The sequence below is a fragment of the Rhineura floridana genome, chromosome 15 (genome assembly GCF_030035675.1).
Source record: "Rhineura floridana isolate rRhiFlo1 chromosome 15, rRhiFlo1.hap2, whole genome shotgun sequence".
Classification (NCBI taxonomy): Eukaryota; Metazoa; Chordata; class Lepidosauria; order Squamata; family Rhineuridae; genus Rhineura; species Rhineura floridana.
In genome coordinates, this window is record NC_084494.1 from 2,358,611 (window position 1) to 2,376,213 (window position 17,603).

General features: G+C 44.5%; 1 protein-coding gene across 7 annotated transcripts in view; it reads left to right on the forward strand.

The window, feature by feature from the left end:
* GRIK3 (glutamate ionotropic receptor kainate type subunit 3) overlaps window positions 1–17,603 on the forward strand; it is a 339,684-nt gene that overhangs the window by 188,454 nt on the left and 133,627 nt on the right. For all 7 annotated transcript variants that reach the window (XM_061597982.1, XM_061597980.1, XM_061597984.1 and 4 more), the window contains exon 2: window positions 16,570–16,746. In XM_061597982.1, the coding sequence (XP_061453966.1) occupies window positions 16,611–16,746 (136 nt within the window). In that variant the 5' untranslated portion in view covers window positions 16,570–16,610. The remainder of the gene's footprint in view (window positions 1–16,569; window positions 16,747–17,603) is intronic.

The following is a 17,603-nucleotide window of genomic DNA, read 5'->3' on the forward strand; positions in this document are numbered from 1 at the left end:
CCTTGGAAGCTCCATGGTTAGGAGGCTGTCAGAGAACCAGACTAATGGAAGCTCTCCAAGCTCCTTGAAGAAAGAATAGCTTTGAAGTGTAACAAAGCAAAAATGCAAGGAGAAGCTGCACAACAGGCAGTTCGTAAGAAATCTGAGTTTTTGGGGATTTGAACAACACTGACCAGGTGGTGATTGTAATTTAGAATAGCAAGCTTATTAGGTTATATATTAATTCACTAATAGGCAAAAAAACCCTTGCGGTTTAAGAATGCACCTATAGCCCACAGATATTTCTATCAAACTTTAAAAAGAAGGGAAATTGGGCAGCTATAGTGAATGCACCAGGGGAGCAGGAGACCTGACCTCCTCTCTGAGATATTGTACTGCCCTACAAAGTTGTCAAAATGCAAACACTATTTGGGTTGGTCTTTCACAGTCCAATCCACTTCCTGTGTAGCTTGGAAGAATTTGGTAACATGTGCCTCTGAGCTTATGGTGAGTGGTGGTAACACTTGCCATCTCCAAAGATAGAGAATTATATTTGTGTATGTTTGTTGGTGTTCTTCTTACTTTGCTTCTTTCCTGTGTTACTAATGTTTCTACACAGAATGTGAACTAGAAAATTTTATTTCCCTCCTTATTCATCCTAGAAATCTGTGTCAAATTTATTTTTATTAATTTCAAAGCCTTTTTATTGGTCAGTGTCATATGATGGTGAAGACAACTTTTTGTGTTCCAAATTGGAGGTTATGTCCTATTTCTATTTTGGGTCCATTAACAGTTGAATCTGAAACTGCAGTTTGATGTAAAATCAGACTGATTCCAATATGTTGCTACTTCAGGAATGACTCTAGCTGTTGGAAAAAAGAGGATGCATGTTTTCAGCCTGCTATGTTTAAACCATTTCATTTAAGGCAAGGTGTGCACGGTCAATTAATAACATAGAGCACACCTACCATTTTGCTAGAATATATTTCACCTCCACTGTTTTAACTTGGGCAAACTGAGACACTCCTGATGTCCACAGGAGACTATTCTGCAGAAGTCAGTGCCCTTATTCCACAATTATGTTTGGAGTTTTTTTAGTGTAAATAATGCAAAGTGTTGCTGTAGTTCACATATTCACAGAAATAGAAACAAAAGAAAATGATTTCCTATAGGAAACTACACTAAAATTGCAAAGGAAATAAGACATATTCAAAGTGACCATCTGAACTATATCAACTGTCTTAATAATGTTGCTTCCTCCCTGCTAAAACAAGATCAGCACACCACATGTCTTGTTCCTGTTATTTGGGCTGATTGCAGGTGTTGACACCACTCACCATATGCTCAGAGGCACATGTTACCAAATTCTTCCAAGCTACACAGCGAGTGGATTGGACTGTGAAAGACCAATCCAAATTGTGTTTGCATTTTGACCAATTTGTAGGGCAGTACAATATCTCAGAGAGGAGTTCAGGTCTCCTGCTCCCCTGGTGCATTCACTATAGCTGCCCAATTTCCCTGCTTTTTAAAGTTTGATAGAAATATCTGTGGGCTATAGGTACATTCTTAAACCGCAAGGTTTTTTGCGTATTAGTGAATTTCCCTGCTTTTTAATCCAGGAGGTAAGAAATGGGATCCTGTGCAAGTTTGCTGAGAATGGATTGATCATTTGCATGTTTATTGAGTTCAATGGGATTTGCTCCCCTGCAGTCATGCTTAGGATAGGTGAAACTGACCACAGAGGATGGGGAGGGAAGGAGGAGGGAGGGGAGGAAACACAGAGGGGAGGAGGGGGATGGGAGCAGGAAGGAGGGGGAGGGGTGGAGAAGGACAGGTTTGATCATTTGCATGTTTATTGAATTCAGTGCAATTTACTCCCGTGCAACCACGCTTAGGATAGGAAAAACTGACCATGGGGAAAAAGGGGGGGAAGAAGTATATTGGAGGGGGGCAAAGGAAGGGGGAGAGGAGGGCAGGTTTGATCATTGCACACTTATAGAGTTCAATGGTATTTACTTCCATGCAATCATGCTTAAGATAGGTAAAACTGACCATAGGGAGGAGGAAGGGGAGGGGGAGGAGGGGATTGGAAGGGGATGGGAATGGGGAGTGACGGGCAAAGGGGCAAGAGGGAGAGGATAGGAGGGAGGAGAAGGGAGGTTGGGTTTGATCATTTACATACTTCTTGAGTTCAGTGGGATTTATTTATATGCAATCATATTTGAAAATGGAAATGGACTGCCTTCAAGTCGACCAGACTTATGGTGACCCTTTGAATAGGGTTTTCATGGTAAATCGTATTCAGAGGTGGTTTTACCATTGCCCTCTTCTGACACTGAGAGGCAGTGACTGGCCCAAGGTCACCCAGTCAGCTTCATGACTGTGTGGGGATTTGAACCCCGGTCTCCCAGGTCATAGTCCAACACTGACCCAGGGGAGGGACAGAATGGGGAAGAGGAGGGGGAGGGGAGGATATTGGGTTGATGGGCACTGGGCAGAGGGGAAGCCCCTTTCCTTTCCAAACGGAAAACCTTTGGAAAACCTTGTGAATACCATGGAAGACAAACAAAGGGACCTTGAGAGGCTGGAACATTGGGCTGAAAACAACAGAATGAAATTCAACCAGGATAAATGCAAAGTTCTACACTTGGGAAAAAGAAATCAAATGTACAGTTATAAGATGGGGGATACTTGCAAGAAGGATCTTGGAATTCTCATTGATCACAAGCGGAATATGAGCCAATAGTGTGATGTGGCTGCAAAAAACGCAAATGCAATTTTAGGCTGCATTAACAGAAGTATAGTTTCCAAATCGCGTAAAGTATTAGTTCCCCTCTATTCAGCACTGGTTACGCCTCATCTTGAATACTGCATCCAGTTCTGGTCTCCGCACTTCAAGAAGGATGCAGACAAACGGGAACATTCATTACATGCCACAGGGGGTTTGGAGCAAGTTTAAAGCAGACTTTTTGGAACCTATTTGTGGCACCATCCTGAAGAGCAGGTGTTTAACAAGCAACAGTAAGAGTCACATGATGACACACTCAACATTTAACAGACATAAATTGTATAATATTTATTGATAAATCACCTAGTATTTAAAGGAAAGGCCTGAATTTAGAAGTTAAAGGCTGTAATTCTATGTTCAGTTTCACTTCAGGAGTAAGCTGCAATAAACTCAGTGGAACTTACTTCTGGTGATGTGTATGTGTGTGTTCCCACCCCTGCTGTCTCCCACAGCCTGCCCTTTGCATTGGCTCAATCCCCCTGCCCCCACCCGTGCTGTCTCCCACTGCCTGCCTTCCCCACTCGCTGAATCTAGCTTGAGGGAAGGAAAGAGTCAAAAAATGGGGGGGGGGAGCTTTGAAGGACTCTGCAATTTTTTAAAAGTCTACTCAGAAGGTCTGCTCCACTTACCTGGGAGTAAGCCCCACTGCACTCAATGGGACTTACTTCCAAGTAGACTTTTAAAAAATTGCAGGGTCTTTCAAAGCTTCCCCCCCATGTTTTGACTCTTTCCCACTCACCTCAATTCTGTTGCTACTTTCTCCCTCCATCGGCCATTTTCTCTCTCTTGCTTCCTCACCCAGAGCAAGCTCAGCAGAAGGGCAGTGTGAGTCACATGGCTGTTGCCCACCAATCATAGGAGCAGACTTCCCCTGCTTCCTCCAAGTAACTGGAAGGGGAGGGGGAGGGAGAGTGAAACAAAGAACTTCTTCTGAGCATGCGGTACGTTATAACCCACTATAAGGCATTTTTTAATAAATTAATTAAAAATAAACCATGCCGTTTTTTAAATTTAAACCTACTATAGATGAAGTACTGTGTATGGGGCAAGCTCAGGGATTTGATTAGGGATACCTTACAGTCATCTCTGATTTTTAATGAATTTCAACAGATTATGTCAATTCCTCAAAAAAAAAGTCCAAACGGCTTCTAGTTTTTTTTCCTCCTGTTTTTCATTTTAACCTGTGGATTCTCCGTCGGGGGGTTGTGTATCACCAAGAAAACTTCCAGAGTTGTAGAGCAAGCGATTCTGAATCCAACGGTATAAGGCTTGTAAGTTTTTGTTTTGAATTGGGACTATACAAAGCACCAGAAAGAGGTGAGGGGGTATTTTCATTTAACATGATAGAATGTGAAAAATCCCTACTGCCTATAGTATACAGCCACTCTATAATTCTAGATTCTCCAGCAAATGTTCTGGATAGAGACTGTGCTCATTCATCCAAGCTCTTAGGCTGTTGGTGATGGCTGGAGGGTGGAAGTGTTTGTGTTTTCTTTAGTCTTCGCCTCATTAACTTGATTTATTGCTCCTTCCCATCTCCAGCCATATATGTTGTATTTCTGCTACCTTCCCAGTCTGCTTTGCCAAAGATGAAAGTTGTTGCCTTCAAAACCTCAGGCCACAGTACATAAAGGGAACATTTGGCCTTTCCCCAAGCCAGCAGTGACTCTGTGGAGTGGTGCTGATGGCTCTTGTAAGTGGCGGGGCATCCTGTGTTTGGTCTTCCTCCCTGCGCTGGACGGAATAATATCTGGTGTTCCCATAGCACTCCAGTGTTCCAAAACAGATATTATTCCATTGAAAAAATGCCTTATGTCCTTACTATATTTCTGTTACTCCTATTTTAGAGATACACCAGCCCTGTAAAGTAGGACATACGTTGCAGAAGAGGGGCTGAGGTTGGGAGGGAGGGACCTGGTGATTCCATGGTAGGGATGGGATTTGAGCTACATCAGCTCGGTGCCAGATAAGAGATACATAATAGGGAGAGCTGATCACATGAGGGATGACTGAGGGCTAGTTTTGCAACCCAAGGTCCCTCTCAGTTTTTGGTATCTGTGGAGCCAAGCTTTGTACTAAAGAAGCTGGTGATGGTGTCATTTCTTCTGCTGATCTGCTTCCAGTTGCCTGGTTTTCAGCAGAATGTGTTAAATGTATCCACCTTATTTGTGAGCAATCTGTAAAAGAGATGCTTTCTTACATATGTTCTTCCACACAGCTAGTTGGCTGTGTGTTTGTATGGGCCTGTATCAATATACATGGGCAGGGTTGCAATTCAGTATATTGAAAACTCAACACAGAGAAATTTAATCCAGGATGAAATTATTGCAAGCAGCAAGAATGGATTCTAAAAGCAAAGTTTTCTTCTTTGCATATGTGTTTCAGAGAAGACATCAGAAAAACTGTCTTGTGTAGAAAAGATACAAAGCTAAGGTGGAGTACAGAGAAGAAGGTGCCTCTTCTTTCTGTTCCCCAACATCCCAGAAATCTTTTCCTGATTGCTGATTGGCTCCTTTTCAATTCCCCCCTTGCCCATAGCGAAAATTGGTTCTGTATTGATAAATGACAGATCATGGGACAAATACCTGCAGAAGCAGTTTTCCATTTTTTAGGGGTTGATGTGATTCCAAGCCTTATCAGGCTATCAGGGAAACTCATGAAAGACACCTAACGCTGGTAGCTGCATGGAGTAACAAATCTTGTCCCTTCTTCATACCAGTGCATTGTTTTAGCTCAACCTAGGCCTTGCTACCATTTCTGCTTCTCACACACTCTGGACAGAAAAAAACATTTCTGCTCTCCAAACAGGCATTCAGGCCAATTTATATCTTGAGCCAGAGTCTCTTGAACAATGCTTTTTTTCAATCCCATTCCACAGCTTCTAGGGTGATCACCTTCACCCTACACACAGATCGGGCACCAAACAGAGGTCATCAATAATTCTGAATCAGAGTTGCAAGGCAGAAATTACAGCTTTTGTGGTAGATTATGACTTGGGTTTGACCCACATTGCCCCTGGGAGGGACAAAAGTAGCCTTTAGAGAGATATCCAGTCTGCATGTTCCAGCTGATGAAGGCAATCATATGTCCCACATGGGGAAGCTAGGAGAGACTGCAGAGATCCTTGGTGTTGGATTTTTCTTTAAAAGCAGTGTTTCAGTTGTTTCCATCAGTTGCTATTAAAGATGGCAAAATTGAGGCTTTGAAGGTTATGTACAATTCACATGGTGCACAAACACCAAGCCTTTGTTTGTGGTGTAGCACAACTCTGGGGGAAGACTGGCATGAACAGTTAGTGAATGAAACTGGGGAAGGGGAATAAGAAGAAAGGGGAGTAAAGAAGGTGGTAGTGCACCTAGCCCCTTGATGCCAAACTCAAAGCATCCTCCCAGCAATATTTAGCTTTTTTTTTAAAAAAATGTTAAGAGCGCTTCGGTGGCCGTTAACAGTCAATCAAGGTGAATGCTGTTTGGCTTTGCTGTGAACTTGTCCCTAGTAGTCCTCCTCTCCCTGTGTGAATCTTTTCACACAACGTGAACCAAAGGAAATCTTGACTTTAAAATATTAACACAATGCTTGTCTGTATGCCTACTACTTTGTTTCACTACTTTGCAAGCTGTTCCTGGTGGTGATCTTAATGCGGCAGGGATGGGGCGTGGAAACATCTCACGTGGATGCCCCCGTGCAGTTGGCTTCCCTCACCTTGCCATGAGGCCCTTGATGGACTTGTTGGACCTTCCCAGTGGGGAGCTGCTCAGAATCATCTTCTGGCAGATCTCGGCTGTCCCTTCTCACATCTCCCCCTGCTCTGCATTCACTTTTCTTCTCACTGTCAGAAGGTTGCAGGGCAAGGGAAGCCTCCAGGGTCCTCTGTATCAAGACCCAGGTGACGCTCCCTTCCTTGCCCTTTGTAAGTGTCATGCCACCCACCTTCTGAGACATGGCTGATGGGAATGAGGGAGTGGACCTTCTTTGTGCCAACACTCACAATGTGGAACTCTCTGCCCAAGATATTCACCTCGCTCTTGCTTTAATGGTCTTCCACCATCATCTGGCCTAACCACTGTTAGATTTCCTTGTGGCTCTGTGGAATTAAGCCTGTTCATCGTTTGTCATTTTATGATTATTTTATTTCTCTGTGTGTTTTGTGTAACATCTCTGTATGGAGTCAGCTGCCTTGTCCCCACTCTGTTGCAGTGGAAAAGTGGGGCAAAAATCTTGCAATAAATGAGCAATTCTTGTCCAGCATTGAATATATGGGTGGTGTAATAGTTTTCAGTGAAACCCCAATGCAAGATAATTGTGAAATCCTTCCAGGCCCTCAGTGGCAGATTTGGGGGACCATTAAGAGTGGCAGATAAACATATGTTACCCATGGAGCACAATCCTCCATAAAACCCATTGGAATGCATGGGAATTGCAGAACAGCATTAAGTGGAATGTGTCCCAGGGACGAAGTCTGTGTTCTCCCACTCTCTTGCCCATCATGATGTCAGCCCCAGTAACTGCAGAGGGCTACGTACGTACGTACGTACGTACGTGTGTGTGTGTGTGTGTGAGAGAGAGAGAGAGAGAGAGAGAGAGAGTAAGAGAGAGACAGAGAGAGAGAGAGAGGTGAAGGATCTGTCTTCCACTACTGCTAAGTTTCTTGGGTGATGGTGTTCTGGTTTGGGAAATGCTCCTACCTTAGCAACAACAAGAACCTGAAAGCAGATTCCCTGAAACTTTGGGGTGTTCACATCTCGTGTTTAATTTATAACCCAGGCATATTTCTTCATTTCATCAAAACAGAAAAGCTGCAACAATTATTTTCATAATTAACTGGCTCTCCAAATTAACACCAATTACACTGTGTAATCGTGATTAAGATTATACATTAATCAACTGCTCCAAGTTAGCGATTAGGGTCTTTAATGGCTGCATAGAACTTGCATAGAAGTGTGGGTGGGTGGGTGCAGCTGTCACACAGAGGGAGGCAGCTCCAGAATTTGTATACAGGTGCCATTGAGTCTATCCATCCTTTGAAAGAGGACAGGAACAGCAGCAGGCATTGCACATCCATGTTCCAGCACAAAGAGACTAGCAATATAGAATGGGCAAATGGTAAGCAAAGGCTCTCCAAATGCAGAACTGAGGCTAATGGAGGTTTTCCAGTTAAGTATGCTAGAGTTCTTGCAGTCTGCCTTATGCAGTATGCTGCAGCTGATGCCTGTCAAGCAATGGGACAGGCCAGAGTCCTTACGGATAAATCTTAGCAGTGCCCCAGGCATCCAGATTGTATTGGATAGCTGTTGAATCACTGTAATATTCCACACATTCTGCTCCAGGTGGGATGCATATAGCTGAACATGCTTCTACCACCTTTTTTTTTACTAGTACCTAAACTTATATACTCTAAGTGGGCAGGACAGGGAGCAACAACCTGGGGATCCAGTTTCAGGTTTTCCTGGGTGAATCTGATTCTCTGGATCCCTTTCAGTCTGCTTTGCGGCCTGGTTTTGGAATAAAACAATCTTAGTGGCCTTGATGAATGACCTATGTTAGACAGAGCTTGGAAGTAATTCGTTAGGAAAAGCGTATTACTTGTAATTTATTTCTTTTTTGAGGAACGAGTGGGTAGGTAATTTCTTTACATTTTGATTGTAATAGAACTAGGAGTAATATTATTACTTTTAAAGTGTAATTGTAATGTTTCCAGTATAACTTTTTGGAGTTCTTGGGGTGGGTGGGAGCAGGGGAAGTCTTCTGCTCCTCTGATTTGTGGGTGAAAATCATGTCCCCCAAACTGGGCTTCTGTGCATCATCACTCTTCCCTCATGCTCTGTGGGTGTTTAGGAGGCTACGAGGGAGGAGGTGGAGAGCGAGACAGGGTGGAGTGGAGAAAACAATTATTTAAAAAATGGACTCTGGTGGAGAAGAATGGAGTGGAGGGAGAAAAGGAGCCAGAGGGCAAGGACATGGATGAAGGAGGAAAAGGAGGCAGCAGCAGAATGGAGATGAAGAACTGTGGAAGTGAGGGACGATGTCTGTGTGTGTGTTTATACTGTGTTTGCACTTGATGCATAAAGAGGCCTCTGCCGCCCTCCCTGGCTATTTTGCTGCATTTGCAGTGTTTTAACTTTTTTGCACCCCAGGGGAAAATGTTTGCTTGGGTGGATGTGCCTTAGTTGGTGGCAGGACAGGTCCAGGAGGTGGCTGAGTGAGAGAGATGACGCCTGTTGGCTGAGAGTGTTTGTGTCTGGGGGGCAGTTGCACTTGGTTTGGCGCACAAAGCTCTGCCTCCCTCCCCTCCTCCCTTACCAGCGGAGAGACCACCACTGCTAGCCAACTAGCAGCCTGCCTCCTACAGCCTAATAATGTTTGCTTGGGCGGGTGAGCCCTGCACGTGGCTTAGTTGATAGCAGGGGAGGTTTGTTCCATATAGTTCCTTCCTTCCTTCCAAAGTAAGCCCATTTCAGTCCATCCATGCCACTTCCACTGCAGGCAATTTTGCAATAGAGTGCAGAGAATTTAGTGCAGAATAAGTTAATTACCATTATTATTAATAATATTTTTTGCTACATTTTATACCTCCATCATTGCTATGGTGGCGGTGGGGGGTGAATGTGAGAATCCGTTATGCCATTCTGTTAATCTTATGGATAAAAAAATATATATTCTACTGCCCTCTGTGTCTGTGTGTTTTAAGCTACTTAGGTGTGCAGCAGCCAAGGCCAGCACCTAGTTTTGTTTTGTTTTTTAAGTAACAACTGCAACTGTAGTGATTACTTCTGAGTAACGGTAAAGTAAAATCAATTCCTTTCAGAACACTTGTAATGGTGATGTATTCCTCTTGGGGGCATGTGACAGTGATTGTAATTTATTCCTTTTTTAAAGTAATCTTCCAAGCTCTGATGTCAGGAGAAAGATGATGGAGGATGCCCTTCATTGCCCTGAATCTCTTGCTAACATTCCTACTGTGAATGACCACAATCTCCTTCTAGGGTTCCTTGCAGTTTGGGGAAGGGGGAGGGGCACTGTGCTTGGGTGGCAATTTCTTGGGTTGGGGAAGCCCCAGAAGGTGCTAGGGCTCCTGGTCTGGCCGTTGGTTTGTTGGGTTCTAGTGTCACCCATTGTGTGACCCATCTTAATATCCACATGAAGCCATGGGATGAAACTAACCAGAGATCTGGGGCATCAGTACACTGATGACACTGGCTATGACTTGGGAGGCAGAAGAAACCCTGAACCATTTTCTGGTCCCAGTGAAGGACTGGGTGTGGGAAATCAATCTGAAACACAGTCCAGACAAGGTGGGAGTATTGTTTGGGAGATCAGTAATTCCAGGGATCAGTATACAACCGGCTTCGGATGGAGTCTCATTCCCCCTTAAGACGCAGGAACATTGCTCAGGAATACTTCTTGATCTGCACACTTTGGGATATTCAGGTGGCAGCGGTGGTGACTGTGAATGTGGGTTTTTTGTTTGTTTACCAACTTTACTGGTTCGCCCTTCCTGGAGAAGACAAACCTAGCCATACATGCTTTAGCCACCTCCAGATTGGACTGCTGTGGTGTGCACCATGTGGAGCTGTCCTTGAAGAGTGTCTAGGAACTTCAGTTGGTCCCAAAAATCATAGCAAGATTGTTGTCTGGGATTGGCTGGCTGGAGCATATTATTTTGGCCCTTTATGGCCTTTATTGACTACTGTTCATTTCTAGGCCATGAGCACAAGAGCAACTCTCCCCACTTATGGTTCTCAACAGATTCAGATGGGCATACTGCCTCTGTCAGTGGAGCTAGCACATAGCCACGACGTCCAGTAGCAATTGATAGCCTTGTCCTCTATGGATTTGTCTAAACCCTTTAAGTTGGCAGCCATTAGAACTGGCCGTTTGGATGTCATGGTGTCCCTTTCCAATTTTCCTTCAGCCCCATGGATGCAGCAGGCTGGATCTGCTTCATGGCCTCTTGTTTGTAGTAAAGACCTTTTGGCCTAATCTGGAATGGGTTTTTGGCTCCCAGCTGTCATCTTGCCGCCACATACCGTGAAGAAAAGCCTGTTATGTCCAATTGGATGCCTGGAGTTTTGGATCAAGTACAGATGTAATCCCAGTCCCAATGCTGCTGTATTGTATTATAAGAAGGCAACAAGGAAAATAGACCATCTTCTCTTGAAAAGGCGCAGACAGAGAGGCACAGTGTCAGCCATTTATTAACCAAAGCAACATAAACCAGGCTGTCATTTCGATACAGTAGGAAAGGCAGAGCAAATCTCTGCACGGTGAGTGCCTTGTAGTTGATGGGGGAAATGGTGCTTCTCATAGCTAGATAGTTTCAGTTGGTCCCAGGTGATGCATAGGGAATGGAGAAGGAGGGGGCACCCCAGATATCCACCCACAGTACTGTGCCCCATTTGACTGGGGCAGCTCTTTGTTCTGCCTGTCAGAGCTGCTGCTGTCCTCTGGGTGCCGTCTCTCCGCATCTTGTGTCTTCGTTGCTGGAGAGACTTACCAGTGGTGCAGGTCTTTCTAATGTAGCGCTAGAATGAAAAGACCCTCTTTCACTGTATTATTCTGAATAACTGATCCCCTCAAGTTGGAGTCAGAGTGCTGCTGTGATGGAAAAGGGTTGTCATCTCATAAATACTTCATGGGCAAGAGGGAGGGAGCAATCTGTAAAGCTGGGGGAGAGCATTCTTTGCTAGCAGAGATGAGTGTCACCTCCTTGGACTTGCCACATGATGATGCTCCACAGATATGGAATTCAGAGCACTGAGGCATTTGTTTGTTAGCTTGAATTCTATCCCACCGTTCTTGTCCAAGGACAACTCGCCACAACTAACAATTCATATGTTAAAATACTGTAACAAACTATTTAATAAATACAGAAAACTATGAAAACAAGAACTTCCAAGGAACTGAGGCTTTCATGTAGATTGAGAGACATCAGAGCCATTTTTCTCTATCTTTAAAACTAAATGAGTTAGTGTGATGTCGTGAGTGGTTAGTGTGTTGGGCCACAAAGCAGACCGAGTGACCTCAGGCCAACTGCATCTCTCCACCTAGTCTACCTCACAGGGTTGTTGTGAGTATGAAAGGGGGAGCTGAGGAAGAGCAAGCTAAAATATGGAATAATAAAATAATAGTAGTAATTCTGTACATGCTCCTCACGTACCATGAAGTCCCACACTTGGTAGCCACTCTGAGGAAGGGTGTCCTGTGTGTCTCCTTCCGTTCCTGTAGAGTTCTGTGATGAAGCTGTGCAAAGCTGCAATGGGTTGGAAACAGCACAGCTACCTGGTCACTTTGGTGCTCAAAACTTGACCCTAGATAAGTGCCTAGCCATTTCCTCCCATTTCTAGACACTCCTGGTACACTTTGTCAGGAGTCCCACAGTAGATAGCCAGACTAGAACCAGACCTGGAGAGTCTCTCTCCTTCTCTGGGGTGGGGGAAGAACTGAGCAATTTGAGTGCTAGATTAGGGGTAGCCAACATGGTGCCCTCTAGATATTGATCAATTCCAACTCCCATCATCCCTGACCATTGACTGTCCTGGCTACGTGCCATGATGGCTGTGTACTACCTCCAGTATCAAAGGTGGAATTCCTTTGAATACCAGTTGCTGGGAATCACACATGGGGCGGGTGCTATTGCACCCATCATCTGTTGGCAGGCTTCCCAAAATGCCTCTGATTTGGCAGGATCCAGTCCTTATGATGGGGACTGAGAGCAGTTGTGTTACAAGGCACTATCTTGTCTACTCCTGTGCTAGACATATGAGCACAGTGGAAGAGCAGGATATGATGACGCAACCTTTGGCCTCCCTTCTTGAGAAGCAGAAGGAGGACTGAGCAGGGAGAGGCCACCCTGGCCACTTTCTTCGATCTGCTCTCTTTGTGCTGGTAAGAGGAGGAGGAGTGGGATGATGATGGCGATTGTCATTCATTAGTTGCCTCAAACCAAATGGTCTCTTAGTGATTTACATACACAAATGTAAAACAAGAATCATAGATAAAAGCACACAATCAATAAGCATTAGTATTATTTGTTAGTATTAGCATCAGTATTAGTGTATTTAATTAGTATTAGCATTAGTATAATTTGAATTCCTTTGTTTGTATGTTGTACGACTGGCTGGCCAGTAAGAATATGGTGCCGAACCATCCTCACTGGCCGTACATGCTGGGGCTGGTGGGAGTTGTAGTTCAGGAAGATCTGGAGGGCCAAAGGTGCCCCCCCATCTGCATTGCAGGCTTGAGTGCAGCTGGTGTGGAGAGTGGCGTGGGTGTGAAACAGAGCCTTATCTTCACCTTTGATTGATAAGAACCAGCCAGTCATGTGTGTGTTGTGTTGTGTTGTGTTGTGTTGTGTGTGGCAGGTTGACATGGGAGTCGCAGGGGAGAGGCGCCTCCACTGCCACTTAGGAACTGAAGTGTTGGACAGGCCCTGTGGACAGCATCTGTGCTTTGGCAGGCCACCCTTGCAATATTAGTTTAGACGACTGCTGAAAGCCTCTTTATTTCAGCAAGCCTACCCAGACGTATAGTTAAGTTATCCATATTTGTCTTAATTTTTTTGTTGATTTGAGCCCATGTTTTATTGATAGCTTTATTATATATTCCACTTTGAAAGTTTTCTGATTAAGTGGTCTATATTTTCTTTTTTAAAAAAACTAAAATAAATAAATAAACCCTCCAGCTGCATTCTTAAAAGGAAGTTTCCCAGCTCTTATAGCTGCAAATACAAGGCTGAAAAAAGCAAAGCTAGTACCAGGTGAAATTTCAGAAGCTGGGTGGCGAGAGACTTCCCGTGATGAAGTGGTGGTGCTTCTGGATTCTCCGTGGTTTGGTGTTTGTTTGTTTGGTGCGTCTCCTTCCAGACTGCAGGCAACAGCAAAATAAGCACATGCACGCAACAACATGCCAACACTATTTAGATTTCAGAGTTTCTTCTTCGTGTAGAATTTGGTCACCTTGCTGGCAAAATGGAGATTAAATTGCACATCCACCATGCTGGGTGTGGCTCATTTTGAACTATTGTTCTGGATTCACCCTGGGAAGACTCTGGTTCGAATCGCCATCCAGCCATCAAGCAAGCTGGGTGATCTTGGGCCAGCCATGCTTTCTCATCCTACTTTTCCTCACAGGGCTGTTGTGAAGATAAAAGGAAAAAACTACCATGAATTATTTTGGAGGAAGGCAGGCTAGCATTCAAATCAATAAAATATAATTAAGTGCCTGGAGAACTGCAAAGGATCTGGCAGTGTTAAGAAACAGTAACGGACAAGCTCTCCTGACACCAAAAAGGGAAGCTTGCTTTCCGCTAATGAATCGGGAGATCCATCTGTTACTGGCTGCATCTGTGTATTTCATTCATCCATTAATTATTTTGAGTTGCTTGTTAATCAGAGAGTGGCTGCTTGAGGTCCCTCTCCGCTGTTGCACGGGATACTGAGGGAGGAGGGGGAGGGGAAGAAGACACAAGATTTTTACTATGTCTCTGAAACACAATTACATGTTTTCTGCTTGGGTTCTGGTGCTTCATTTGGAGAGGTTGTCGGTGGGAAATTGAGGACAAGCCTTGAAGATGCACAGCCAGAAACAAGCTTTGCAGTGCTGTGACATGAATTGCTCTGCCTTTGGGGAGAGATAATGGCATTAACAGCTTCTGAACAGCAAAAAGCAGGCCTTCTCTGGTGCGCCCACTGCAGCACCCACACTGTCCCTCTGATTTGGCTCAGAAAGAATTTTCTGCTTGTCTGCACTTGGAGGCAAATCTGAGGAGAGCAGGAAAGAAAGGGGTGGAGAGAACCTGTCATGTAAAACTGAGAAAGAACTCTTGGAAGGAAAGAACAATTAATTTTATAGGCTGCAATTGACCGTCACCAGCTTAAGCCATTAGCTGAACTAAGAAACATGCTGGTTTTGAACAGTTGTGAAATCTTAGATTTCTAGGTGGAACAGTTGCTAATGAACTGACTAGAGCGGAGACAGCCCTGGAGCTGATCCTAAGTGGTATCCACAACCTGATGCAAGATATTGGTGCGGCTGGAAGCAGTGGCTGCAGTTTGCTGACTTTGAAAGCATGGTGGTCATTGTTCCCAACTGCACTAATACGTTGTGGTAGGTTGTGGACACCACTCAGGATTAAGTCCAGGGTTGTGCTTCCCCTCTAGTCAGTTCCTTTGGTCTGATCCAGCGTGGCTGCACTTACATTCTCAAGCTGGTGTAAGAGGTGTGGAAAGTTAGTGTTTGGATCTCACAAGGAACCAAATGCACAAAAGGGACTGTGTGCTGAACGGGGAGGGTGGAGACTGTCCTTCAGTGTGTCGACAGGAGTGCTAATGAGCTGGAAGGGAAGGGTGGGTCATAGGGGCAGGAGACCCGATATAGTGTTGGTGGAAGGGATGCAAAGTTGAATTTGGTATCAACTACACCTCATACGGAGGCTGCATCCCTACCTCCCTATTCATCAGCTCCCACTGGTGGTACATGCCCTGGTCACCTCTTGATTAGACTACTGCAATGCGCTCTACATGGGGTTACCCTTGAAAACGGTCCGGAAACTACAACTGGTGCAGAATGCGGCGGCTCGTTTGCTTACAAACAGCCGCTTGCCGTGATCACATCACGCCAGTATTATTTCATCTACATTGGCTTCCAGTTGTTTTCCGGGCCCAATTCAAGGTGTTGGTGTTAACCTTTAAATCCCTATACGGTCTCGGCCCAGTTTACCTGAAGGAGCGCCTCCAGTACCACAAATTAAGCCGCCCGACCAGATCAGCCACACAGGGCCTTCTCTCAGTCCCACCAACGAAAACAGCTAGGTTGGTGGGGACTAGAGAGAAGGCATTTTCAGTGGCGGCCCCCACTCTCTGGAACTCCCTCCTGTTCGATCTTCGCCATGCCCTTTCCCTGGATATATTTCGCCGAGCCTTAAAAACTTGGCTCTTTGGACAGGTCTTCGGGATTTCCGGGGTGGGCTAATTTTTCTGTGATTCCTTTATAATTATTAATTGATTGCCCTAAATGATTTTATACTGCTGTATTAGTGTTGACTGCATTGTATTCTATTTTGCATTATATTGTATTTTATTGAATTTTAATGTGTACGTCGCCTAGAGTGGCTTTGGCCAGATAGGCGACACAAAAATTAAATTTATTTTATTATTATTATTTAATTTAACATGATCAAAATCACCAACTAATTGTCCCATTCTTCATTGTTGCTATCCTGTATGCAACTGAAATACTACATCAGATAGTACCTTATCTCTGTTCATTCAGTGCAAAAAGAAAACTAAGTTTTGGGGCTGACTTTGTCTCAGGTAATTGGCTAATTGGAATTACCAATCTATACTCAGTCATGTGTCACCTATCCCCGCCCCCCGTGCACACACATAATTCAATGAGATCTCCTACTTTCTGACCGAAGAAAGAAGTTACTATGTTTATGCAAAGTCTTACTCCAGGAATGGAAAGCAAGAGAGAAAGTTGGACCTTCTCAGAGTCATTTCACACTTTGTGTGACACTGTGGATACACTGAAGATATATCAGTGTTTGCCGTGGTAAATGTGGGACAAGTGAAGCAAAGATGCAGATGCATAATAGACATGCATCTCAGGCACGTAACAAACATGGACACACACATTTAATGTGCCAAAGTGTTTGGGGGTGCAATCTCCCCATCACACTTCCCATATTTAATGCAGCAAGCCTTGACCCAAAAGATGTGATGTGGCACTCAGAGGTGCAATCAGAGCTTTGATTTGAGCATCCGTGGCCTGGATGGCAGTAACGTTCTGTTCTTTTCTTCCAGGAGGAATCTTCGAATACGCAGAAGGCCCAAATGCTCAGATCATGAATGCGGAAGAACAAGCATTCCGATTCTCTGCCAACATTATCAATAGGAATAGAACATTGCTCCCCAACACAACCTTAACCTATGATATCCAGAGGATAAACTTCCATGATAGTTTTGAAGCCACAAAGAAAGGTGAGTAAGGACATGTTTCTCTTCCTCCACAGCTCGTGGGTTCTGCCCAGTACAGGATGTCTTGCTAGTGGCCTGGCCCAGAGCTTGAAGGGGGTGGGGCGGTTGGCTATTGTGGCTGTACTCACCTGTTTTGCTGGGTGTTATCTTCTAAAAGTCCACTGCCACTGATCCTCAGTGGGCCTGAGGTGTTATGAAACCCATGAAGAAAATTTTATTTAATTACATTTTTAAACCGCCCTATAGCAACAAGCTCTCAGGGCGGTGTACAACAAGATACGAGTTTCATTGTCAGTCGGCCTCTTAGGAGAGTGATGGAGCAATGTCACAGAATACACATAAATGCCACCCTTGGGACCATCATTTCTTGAAGTACAGTGACAGCAGAAGGTCCTTTATTACTGCAGCTGATACATGCTCCACCTACAGACTTAGTAAGACCTTTGCCTCACGTCATCCGGAGCCCATTGTGTTGGTACATCGGTGGGCATCTTGTCCCTGAAGGTCTTGTTCTAGTTGCCATCTACAACAGTTTAAGTAGAAAGTGAATGCCTAAAGAAGTTCCATGCTGGTGAAGAATTGCTGTGTTGAGCTACAAATTGTCTTGACTCTGACTCTGATTCTTCTTGAGTGCTAATCTGTTTATTTCCTATAAACCATTGCAGTTTAAGGACAACTGGAGCTAGACAACTCAGCTGCATCAGAAAGTTTCAAACAAAGCTGTTTGCTATTTTAATAGTATTGCACTTATGGCAAGCACGGATCGGCTGAGCTGGGGTGATGTTATGGGACGTTTGTGAATATTCCAGCTGCTCAGAGAGTGAAGCAACAAAGTTTGTTTTGGTTCCACTTCTTGGTGT